Below are 10,888 nucleotides of genomic sequence, written 5' to 3'. Positions count from 1 at the left end.
CCCACATATACCTGCTCTATGTTTCTCTCCATTTAAACCCACAGTAATTATTGTAAGAGCAGATATCTACCTATTAGCAAAAACAATGTATAGCTTTACAATATTTTAAAGTGTTTGTTTGGTAGTTTTGACCCTCCTGAACTTCCCCAGTTTTACCAGCAGGTGGTGTAAAATCACAATAAAGACATAAATGATGCATTATGTGAAATTCTTCTGGCTTTATTTAAATGTTAAGCAGAAAATAATTAATTCATACTGTATCCACATATTTGTTTCAGGAAACCAAATTGCAAACAACAAAAAATTGTTATTTGTTTTTTTGCATATTTGAAAACGGAAGGAAAATAACACCGGAAGATGGACGGTACTTCCGGTTCTGAGTCCCGCCTCCTCCTGTATGCTCAGCGCGAATTTTAAAAAATAACGACTGGTTCAGTAGCCTAAACAAGGGGTATCTTCTGCTGAACATGTGAGTAACGCCACTGACACTAAATACACCCTTAGTAATTAGTCAACTAGTGTTTTCTCTCTCTTCTGTGTAGGCAAGTTAACCAACGGAAGCTCACTAACCGCTAATGTTTCCCAGCTAACGTTAGTCTTCCGGTTATGCTGATACTTGAACGTTAACCCCTCAAACAGTTTAAGGTATTATCGGTTATTTATAAATGAGTTACGGGCACATCGTAACTACGAGTAAGTCAACGCTACCTAAGTGCATAGGGGGAAGAAGTACTCCGATTTTTTACTTGATTGAAAGTAGAAGTACCGGAGTGTAATAATACTCTGTTACAAGTAAAAGTCCTGCATTCAAAATGTGTCTCAAGAAAAAGTACACAAGTATTTGCATCAAAAATATATGTAAAGTACCGTTCCGTCAGATAGATGGATTAGTTGACATTGCATCTCAGTTGGATTCTGTTCTTTGTTTTTATTTACTTTTAGCCGTTCTGTTTACAACCATACAATTGACTTGAGTATTTAAATGTTCTGCTCATTTGTACTTCTCCTACACTAACATTCAGAGGTAAATCGTGTACTTTTACCACACTATATTTACACCATTCTTTTAGTTACTTTTCAGATTTGGATTAATGATGTGAACTATAATCAGCCCTTAAATCAGACTTTAGTTCCACCTGGAGTAAATTCACAAGTTACCCTGCAGTATACAGTCATTAAAACCAGCTGCACCTTTACCAGCTTTGATAAACACATTAATACATCAAAACATATAATATCATTCTGAAATGGACAGATCTGGTCCGATACTTTTACTTTTGGTAGTTGAGTATTTTGTAATGCTAATATTTTTTAAAACTTTTACTTAAGTAACATTTTGAAGACAGGACCTTTATTTGTAACAGAGTATTCCTACACTCTGGTACTTCTAATTTTACTTAAGTAAAAGATCTGAGTACTTATTCCACCTATATATCACTGGTCCATTTGGGACTTAGTTCTCAGCTTTAGTTTTAACCTTATTATTATTACCCAGAAGGAGATTTTGTTGACAGCCAAATATTCAAGTAATATTACATATCCTTTAAAAATGTGCAGTTTATAATCATTGTGTTACTTTACGTGCAAATAGTTAGCATTATGCTGTTTGCTGTTTTTTTTTGTTGCAGATTGTGATCATGGAGTCCATTAATGATCCAAACATGAGTAAGGGCTTCACCATGGAAATGGAGAAGATCCACAACACACAGCTGAAGGCATTTGGGGAGATCGTTGACCAGACTACAGAGTTGTGCCAGTCCCACAGAGAGTTTGTGAAGTCTGCACTAGGTATGTCTGATATCTTGTTTATTGGCATCTCCATTAGTTGTTGCCCTGCCAATAATAACTGTTCCTGGGTTTTTATTGAAAACAAATATCAAATTGATATTTATTTGATGTTATATCAAATTGATATTTGTAGTCAGGATTAATTGCACTCCATGCTGTAAACGATACGTTTCAACTTTAAAATTGCCTCTAACAATAAAATGACATTAAGCTGACCCTTAAAGTATATTTTTCCACTTTTGTAGATACGTGTTTAAAAAAGTGTAAGGATGATGAGATGCTGTTTGACACAATACAAACATTCAAAAGAGGTGAGTCGTTGCATTAAGCCACAAAGCATTTCTTATGTGGCTCACATTCAGTCCAACCTGTGTGTTTTATATGATGATAACATTGTAGAAATGATCAATATTGGCCCACGCCAGTGTTATTTTTGTTATAGTGCTTCAACTGTTTTATGTGATTGAATAATTCTTCATTTTCCGAAGCACACCATGGCAATATTTTGCAATGCAGCTTTAAGGGCTACAGTGTTGTGATGAAAACTTACTTTGACTGATGCAATGTTTGTCCCCCAGACATTGTACAAACAAGAGCATCATTAAAAGCGAAAACGCATGCCGTTTCTGAAAGGATATTTGAGATTGAGCAGAAGGAGATGCAGAAAGAAGACATCATCCCGAAGATAGATAAACTTAAAGAAGAACAAGTCAAGAGAAAAGAGTGTAAGTTTATAGTTAAAGAAAGAAAATAAATGTATGCTGTAGATCTTATAACTTGATTTGCATTTTTAGCACAAGGTCATTTTAGTAACTGAACCATTTACTTTTTTCCTTCCAGTAATTCTGTCTCAACATAAGGCAAACAAAGTCAGACTGAAGAATCTCCAGAAAGCCAGAGGGGTCTTTCAGGATCATTTGGGGATGGAGATACGAACAATCTCTGGCAAAACACAACTGGTTAAAGGTAAGCCAAATGTGCCATTTCAATTATCAATATCTGTCCTGCTTCTATTATTCATCAATAATTACACATACCAGTAATTGTAGCTTGTGTCAGGTAATACCTTGGCTGTCTTCAGTGGCAGTCACTCTTCAGAACATAACAGAGTATGTTTGTTGTCTTTGTAAAGGTGAAAAGCTGCAGTTTGTTTTCCGGAATATCAAGCCTTCAGATCTGAACAGCGCCTACATTATCACATTGGGCATCAATCAAGACGGATCATACCAGGGTAAGTAAAACATGCATTCTGTGTATAAGAAAAGTATACTGACAACATTCTATTTTGTCTTATTCTCATCGATCCCATATGAAAAAAAATATTTGAGCCAATGCCTCATTCAGCTAATTCCATTACCTCAATTGTTCTCCAAAACATATTAAAACATGTAAATGTGCCACACTGTTGCATAAGGCTGTGCATAGTCAGCAAAAAAAATATCCGTTGATTAATTTTTCATTTGCCGATTTAGTCGAAAAAGGAAAAAGGCCCATCTGCACGCTGCATGTGCTATGACGCGTCAGCTGGAAACCCCCTCAGACTTCATTCAGATCTGTGCCTGGCCCTTAAGTTATTTTGTCGGGCAGGATATCTAAAGTGTGCGATCCTTCTGAGCATTTAAGGACTCCCGCTGGATAAAAGCTGCCTCCGTATTCACGCCATCATAACAAAACACAGAGCTTTATTATCCCCCACAAAGTGTGTTCAATCCCTAGACTCGGAGGAAAACAGCAGCAGTGAGTCAGGCAGTACCCTAGCTTTGTGTCAACATATATAAACCTATAATATATAAACATTCTGAGCTCAGAGATTAAGGGTATATTGTTCTTCTTCTGCACCACCAAATTTGTATTAATCCACAACTAAAGATAGTTGCCTTCAAATGCAGTCTTTACTTCCGTTTGCTTAAAAAATACTTTCCCAGCTGGTTTCTATGAAATCATTCATAATAGAAATATATTTGAGATCCGTTTTAAAACATTTAGTTTTCAGTAGGAAGTTACGGACACGGGTGAGTACAACAGACAGAGTATATAAGTAAAAACGTAAGGAGGTGGATTAATGCACTGCTGGTTCTGTCTTTTCGTGGGGATTTATTATTAATAACAGTAATAATAATGATGAATGATTGATAATAAACTTAAAATATAACAACAGTTTTATCATGTAACAACCATTGTTGAGGTCTTCTCTAATAAAGTCTTCTATTTCTACAGTTGTGTCAAGTGACCCCGCGCTCGAGTGTTTGCCAGTCCTGCAAAGCCAGCTTCAGAAGACCAATAAGTTACCAACATTTCTGGCAAACGTCAGAAAGGAGTTTATTTCTCTGGCACGCTGCTAAGATTTGAGAGATGGCAGAAAGATATACCATGCAATGTGGACTAATGTTGAGCAAAGATTTCAGTCTGTATCTACAATACAGATCTGCTAACAAGACTTCAACTGCTTTGCCTAATAGGGGTTTGATATTCATTTCTTCGGGTCACAATTAAAAAGCTATATTAAAACTTCTTACTGCATAAATACTGGTGTTAATGTCCGTGCACAAATGTCTTGTTTCATCATTGAGCATGGACGTTTTAGTGGAATCATCTATGTAAATCTTAAACATTTATCATTCACATATATTAAGTAAGCAGCTTTCATTTATAAGTAGATGGGGATAATTCTACTTGTATTAACTCTCCCTTGCTTCACTTTTACTTAATCATATTAATCTAAATAAAACATTTATCAAACCTTCACTATCGTTAAGTTCACCTGTACACAATGTGCCATAACTAATGGTGAAAATAATTATTTAGGTGTTTAAATTCTCAGAATGAATCATTACAGCATAACAAAATAACTCCCATGTAGACCAGAGACCAAAAGTATAAAGGAATGTTTAGAAGTGAATGCTTTTTTTATTATACATTCTACTATATACAGTAGTATAGTGCTGTACACTGAACATAATCAGTCAGAACAAACAGAACTTGTAGTTTTATTTGGTACGAGTCCTTCATTACATTTTTAGCAGTGCAGAAGTGAATCCTTTCTTCAAGGTTTGATTTGGGGTGTTTTTGATTCATGGTGTTTTTTAATAATAGTTGTTGTGTCAGGCATCCGATGATTTGACGCAACTTAACACAGGCAGCTCCTCAACGTAAGTTGATGGGAAATGACCTGTCTTCTCATCAAGTTTGCCAAACCACCAACCATTCTCTTCCTTTCCATAAATGTCTAGAAGATCTCCTGTGACAAAAAAACATTTCATAATTTTATAAACCCCTCTTGATTTTGAATTTTCTGCACTTAAGTTGTTACTTACCCTCATTCAGGGTCAATTCATCATCCTGTTCAGGTGTGTAGTTGTACAGAGCCTTGCATTTTCCTATGCTGCACAGCTCTGGTGTTATTAGACCTGTTTAATGTTAATATTTGTAATTGCTTTTAAAATTTGCTGAAGAGTAAATAAATCTGTGTTGCTCTGAAAAATGTCTTACCTTGTTCTTTGTCATCACTGGTGTGAGGCAGGGCTCCATTAACAGTGCTGTCACAGTCTGCAGCCTCCTGTGTTGTGGAAGTGACTTGGTCCACAGACGGCTGTGTCTCAAACTGAGCTGGCCCTTTGTAAATGATGGAAGCTCTCAGGGATTGTCGGGATCTGAAGACAGACCTCCTGAGCTTGACTGGACGAGTCAGTTGAAGAACGCTGTGCTCACAGTCCTTAAACAGACAAATAGTGTCTGTTAAAAAATGACGAGGGTCTCAAATAGTGGTTGTATGCTGTACAAACACTCGCCTTAACACTGGAAATCCCAGGATTACAATGTTTTAACAAAACATCCATGTTGTGTAATTAATAGTTTTACACTCCATTCATTTTTTTAAGTGGAATTCATGCACCTAAAAGGTTTGGGAATCACCTTTTGTAATGTCTGTTAAAATGTCACCATTTAAGTCACCTACGCAGTTCCTTAACTAAACAATTATAACACAACTACTAAAAGGCTGCTTCAAATGAAACATTTCACACTATTCTTTAATCCAAGAAAAGCCATTATAATTGGTCTGCTATTAATGCCAGAAACACCTCTTAAATATGTTATGGAAAGCCTAAAGGTCATGTTTTCCCCTTTAGTTTTGAGCCTTCATACCAGTGACATTACAATTAGAAACCCCCTAAACCACTACCATAGAACATACCTCATGTTCTGAAGATGATGCATGTCTTACCTTGTCTTTCCATTTCACGATGCTGTCACTAAATCGATGAAAGGACTTGGCCTTGCCCTCTAACTCACACAGTGATGCAGAGAGTTTGCCGTGAGTGGCCTCGAGGAGATCCAGTTTTAAAGTACTCTACAAGCAATAATATGACATTAGTGGATGGTAGTAGTCAATTTGAAGAAAATGTCCATCTGTACACATCACTATCCCTTCCTCCATGACACACACTGTTTACCTCGTCAATCTGCTGCTCAGTCTCCTCGAGGTTCTTTTGGTTTGAGAAAGATGGATTTGCAGAATAGGTCCTCATCAGTTTTTCAATCCCTGCAACAACAATGTCGAGGGAGACTTAGAGACTTAATGAATGACCCCACATGGTACTGTGCATTTTAAACCAGTGAGTTGATTTATAATAGACATCCATTAGGTTATATTGTGTCATTTAAATGCACTATTTATTGAGTAATGCACCAAACTTGCCTTCGCGGTCTTTCTTTGTCTTTACAATACTGTCCTCCAGACGCTGGACTTTGAGTTTGATGGCTTCTTTTCTTCGATCTTTGGCCATCAGTGACTTGCTGTCCTCCTCCTGATGCATCCAGAACAGAGATCAGTAACTACGATGGTCTTGGGTAAAATCTATCAATGTGATTGTGCTGTTAGTATTTTTAAAACACGCTATTGCCTGCACAGTTATATAACCTTCCACTAAAGCAGGTTAACCACATTGGGATGTTGTTCATATTTTCAAAGACCTTAGCACGACCTAACAACTACATAATTAGAAATTTAAACATGAAAAAATGTAACCAAAAGCAGAACATATACATTGGAGCACACTTAAAAGAAACTGCCTTTATGTTAGGGCCTGTCACGCAACAATAAATACTTCTTTATGTCTGATGCTTGCGTGCCCCTGTCAAAAAGAGACGCCCTGCAGAGGTGACTTGAGTGTGTCTTTGAAATGGGTGGGTCACTGAATGAGTCTGACTGGCATACCAGCTTTCTCAAAGCAAACGAAAAACACACTTACGAAATAATCAGTCACCAGAAACTCTGTTTTGTGATCTTCAGCAGTGATGCTGTTTTCCACCACCAGGGTTTGTATGTCTTTGTCCATGTCCACCCTTTGCACTGTCTGTTCTATCTTTTTTTGGCCCTGGAATATATAAATTATAACATTAAATTAGGGATTAACTGCATACTTATGAGCAGGATGGAGGTCAGGGCTGCCTTACGTGTGTGAGGGTTTGCCCAAAACTGGACATGTGGAGTTTGTATCTATTCAATATGTTGCAGAGAACTTCAATTCGCTGTTTCTCCAGCTCCTGCAAGATCTGAAAAAGCAGATAATACCATTGTGATGCTTTTGGTGCAGCACATTCAATCTCTATTGAGTATTGTCCTTGTCATTTATTCTCTTTAGAATGTAATATCCCAACATATGAACTCCAATTGAATGAAGACCATCTAAACCCGAGGTAAACCATGAATAAAACCACTGAGGAAAACAAGGTCATACTGAGTGGAATGAGTGTACAGTAACCGAAGGCTGCTGTTTTTTGTTGCATGCTAATAAAATGTGTGTACGTCAGAGAAACAGAAGGAAATAAGATGCAGAAGACACTAAGCAGCTATTTGGCATACCTACATAATTGGCTGACCTAATGCTTGTAGAGAATTTCCTGCGGCAAAAAGATCACTGCTTCAACTCTTGTCAAAAATGAGGTGTCCTTAAACAAGAATTGACCCTATCTGTTCACTTGGAAAAAGCCACTCTTGATAAGGAGAACAGCTAAATGCCTACAGAATCAGAAGCAGGAGAGCATGTTTTCCAAACCTGGTGGCAGTTTTTCAGTGTGTTTTCCCACTTGAGCCTCATCTGATGACCCTCCATGTTGATATTAAAGTACTCATCATCCACCCGCGCCTGCATCTCTGCCGATTTAGTCAGCCTGTTCAGCATCTGTAGACAAGAACAGGGGAAGATTCTTTTAGCAAACCATGTGAGGGAATTATAATGTACTGTATGTAGTGGAGAAAAGCCATAAAACTAACCTTTTGTTTTTCTTTTTCTGTGCTGATTTGTTTGTTGTTCTCAACGAAGTTGAACAGAGCCTCGTGCTCTCTTGTTAGTCCAACCAATTTCTTCTTTATCTGTCTCAGAACAGCGGCATAGGAAAACATTGAATAAGCAGTTTTCTACACCATGTAAAAGCAGGGTTGATCTCTTTAAAGAAACTCTAAAATGTCGAATATTGTTTTTCTTCATTTCTATATTAAATTGATATTTGAAGTTTTTGATTAATGCACTACACATTTTAAATACATTCAAATGACATAAAAGTTCACATTGTTTTCCAACATAACAGTAAAGCTTTGTAGAGACCCGTCATCTGTAAAAGTTACATAATCCATTATAATACAGTCATACTTCAATTTAACAATTGCTATCAACCTTATGATATCCGGTCATAGCAACAACCAATTGTTGTTTTTTATATAATACATCATATCATTGCGGTCACTCATTTGATAACCCATTATGCATGATCCGTTTTAAAGTCATTATGGTGTTGTTCTGTCAGCTCAAGGGGAACAAAGAGTTGGTTATGGTTGTTTATACTTTCATAACAGAACCAAGATGTTTTACTTTATAACCATGACCTTTTGACAGAGAAGAAACTGTTATAATCCTTGAATTTGTGATCCTACTTTTGATGGCTTATAACATTTACATTATAATGCATTATTTATACTGATCACATCAGTAATACATTGTGCAAGCATTTGGATGCATTATGCAGGAATCAAGCATTCATAAAAATTACGGTAAAGGCTTTACTATAGAGTCTACCATAACATAATAGCACGCAAAACACTTTTATGGGTTGACCATTTATGGATCAGCATGATGTTAACAATGGTCTATAAAGCAGCTCCATCATAGCTAATGCATATTTCTTCTATATATATATATATTACAAAAATAGTTTTCCTTACCTTAAGTTGTTCACTCCAGTTGGCAGTAAAAAGTTTCCCAGTTCTTTCAATTGCAGTGTCAAGCTATGAAAGCACAGAAAGGGTTATAAACACAATATGACTGAGAGCTTGCAAAGACAGATTTAATGATACAAAAATGCAGAATATTTTCCATACAGGCCTCTTCCTCTTATTATGCTCGTCTAAGACTTGTCGTATTTCCAGAATTGCTTCTTGCTGAAATGCATTTCCTAGTGACCTGAAATGAACACACTGCGTTTGACTCAAATCTTTGGTTTGATCTGTGGGCAGACATGGTTGTGAAGTGAAATTGGGTTGAAAAATACCTGTGGGCATCTGCTCTCGAGTACATCTCATCTGACACATGAAACCAGGCACTGTATGTGGAACTGAGCGGGGAACCAGCATGAAAAGGTTAGAGTTGTAGAATCATTAACCTGTCATCTGTTTGTGTTTTGATCAAATCTACCTTGCTAGGCGCATGCTCGACAATATCAGGAAGAGGTCATGTTAAACACAAAATAGAAAAAAAGACAGAACCATTTCAAATATGCTCCTTACTTGTTTGACATTCCTTTGGAAGCTCTGATGAGTTTGCCGGCAAGTTTTTGTAGTCCTTTGGCATAAGTAAGTTCCAGCTCTGCCCTAAAACAATAAAGGGTTGCAGCAAGTGACAATAGCTGAGTCAAACAGTAACTCCTGTCGTCTTTACAAGTTAATCTGAAGTCCATAACTGTACTGAACCTACCTTTGCTGGAAAACTGTCATAAGCTCTCTGCAGAAGTACTCTCCAGTTTTTGAAAACCGTTTCACATTTTGATAGAGTTTGTTATACTGAAAGACAGAACAAGCCTCTGTGATATGGTGCTATATAGCAAAAATGGACTGAATCAACTGAGTTCAAAACCAAACAAACTCATTTGTAAATTAAATACACATTAAAATCCTATTTCAAATCCAGTGGATTTTAGAGGTAACCAGGACTTTTAAAAGATATACTTACCGAGCAGGTGCTGATAGGGTCCTTCATCTTAAGTCTTTCACAGTTTGTTGACTTTGGACCGGGAACTTTGACAACCCTCCTCCAAAAGTAACTCATGCGGAAATCACCTGAGCATTTGTCAGAGCTTTAGACAGAGGAAAATTCCAGTGAGAGGGAAAAAAAAAGAAACTACAAATGTAAACTCAAGCAGGATGTCAAGTCAGTGTGCTGCACATATAAATAAAGCAAAAGATATAAACACAAAACAAAGGCCCATTCTTGCTCTTATTTCGTCATGTTGAATAGAAGTACACTGGCCTTGTAACAAGCAGCAATAAATGTTGGTAATATGAGCCACCCTGGTAGCCTTATCATAAACCAGCAGAAACAATATTTATTTGGCAGCCAGTGAGCAGCAGAAGAAAGGTAAACACAACACTGACATTGAAATAACCTTTAAAATTGATATGGCAAACTTGATGGCAAGCATTTGCTTGTTAAAGCAACCTGGTGACATTGAAGAACATTAGCGTTTGTTTTGTTTTTACCTGCTGAATGTAAATCAAATTTGAACAGTTTGAATCTATTTTTGATTGAACCAACTCCAGGGGAACATATCTCAAAATTTAGAGGCTAAATACTCCATGTTTACCAACACTTAGCTAACTGTGTCTGATACAACACATAGCTTTACCTGAACCAAAACATTAAAGTTCTTGGTAGACAAACAAAAACTAGCTGAAAGCAGAAAGATACTAAAATGGTTGGTAGAGCTCAGTGGAATTGCAGAGGCAATGCTTTTGCATATGTTGTTAGTATAAAATATTATTTGTATTCAATCCTATGTCATTATTTATGCAAATTCATAATTCAATGTCAATTAATAAGGATAATATTGA

At 36.7% G+C, this 10,888-nt stretch overlaps 2 protein-coding genes across 5 annotated transcripts; one reads left to right on the top strand and one right to left on the bottom strand.

Annotated features, from left to right (window-relative positions):
* Positions 1-343: 343 nt before the first annotated feature.
* On the top strand, positions 344-4,300 carry spc25 (SPC25 component of NDC80 kinetochore complex). 2 transcript variants are annotated; one of them, XM_063887531.1, is made up of 7 exons: positions 344-469; positions 1,629-1,788; positions 2,034-2,099; positions 2,367-2,513; positions 2,629-2,754; positions 2,921-3,019; positions 4,006-4,300. In XM_063887531.1, the coding sequence occupies exons 2-7, from the start codon at positions 1,638-1,640 to the stop codon at positions 4,128-4,130; spliced, it is 714 nt and encodes a 237-aa protein (XP_063743601.1). In that variant the 5' UTR covers positions 344-469; positions 1,629-1,637; the 3' UTR covers positions 4,131-4,300. The 2 variants fall into 2 exon arrangements, with proteins under 2 accessions (XP_063743601.1, XP_063743603.1); XM_063887533.1 differs by lacking the exon at positions 344-469 and adding an exon at positions 549-693.
* A 371-nt stretch (positions 4,301-4,671) lies between these two features.
* Positions 4,672-10,164, bottom strand: nostrin (nitric oxide synthase trafficking). Of its 3 annotated transcripts, none has more exons than XM_063887528.1 (16): positions 10,011-10,164; positions 9,756-9,841; positions 9,569-9,652; positions 9,334-9,396; positions 9,164-9,245; positions 9,008-9,070; positions 8,063-8,161; positions 7,845-7,970; positions 7,243-7,341; positions 7,038-7,163; positions 6,485-6,593; positions 6,240-6,328; positions 6,011-6,136; positions 5,278-5,500; positions 5,103-5,195; positions 4,672-5,026 (listed from the first exon to the last, which is right to left on the bottom strand). In XM_063887528.1, the coding sequence occupies exons 1-16, from the start codon at positions 10,104-10,106 to the stop codon at positions 4,890-4,892; spliced, it is 1,701 nt and encodes a 566-aa protein (XP_063743598.1). In that variant the 5' UTR covers positions 10,107-10,164; the 3' UTR covers positions 4,672-4,889. The 3 variants fall into 3 exon arrangements, with proteins under 3 accessions (XP_063743598.1, XP_063743600.1, XP_063743599.1); XM_063887530.1 differs by having other exon boundaries at positions 9,569-9,647; positions 10,011-10,047; XM_063887529.1 differs by lacking the exons at positions 7,038-7,163; positions 7,243-7,341.
* Between the last annotated feature and the right edge of the window lie 724 nt (positions 10,165-10,888).

Source organism: Eleginops maclovinus, chromosome 7 (assembly GCF_036324505.1).
Source record: "Eleginops maclovinus isolate JMC-PN-2008 ecotype Puerto Natales chromosome 7, JC_Emac_rtc_rv5, whole genome shotgun sequence".
Lineage (NCBI taxonomy): Eukaryota > Metazoa > Chordata > Actinopteri > Perciformes > Eleginopidae > Eleginops > Eleginops maclovinus.
Note: the sequence above shows the minus strand (reverse complement) of the source record. Positions and strands in the feature narration are given on the sequence as shown.

Coding starts and splice junctions, on each gene's coding strand:
- spc25 (XM_063887531.1), top strand. CDS start 1,638: ATGGAGTCCATTAATGATCCAAACATGAGTAAGGGCTTCACCATGGAA. Junction 2,100..2,366: donor AATACAAACATTCAAAAGAG/GTGAGTCGTTGC, acceptor TTTGTCCCCCAG/ACATTGTACAAACAAGAGCA. Junction 2,514..2,628: donor ACAAGTCAAGAGAAAAGAGT/GTAAGTTTATAG, acceptor TTTTCCTTCCAG/TAATTCTGTCTCAACATAAG.
- nostrin (XM_063887528.1), bottom strand. CDS start 10,106: ATGAGTTACTTTTGGAGGAGGGTTGTCAAAGTTCCCGGTCCAAAGTCA. Junction 7,164..7,242: donor TTGGGCAAACCCTCACACAC/GTAAGGCAGCCC, acceptor TATATATTCCAG/GGCCAAAAAAAGATAGAACA. Junction 5,501..6,010: donor TCGTGAAATGGAAAGACAAG/GTAAGACATGCA, acceptor TGTCTGTTTAAG/GACTGTGAGCACAGCGTTCT.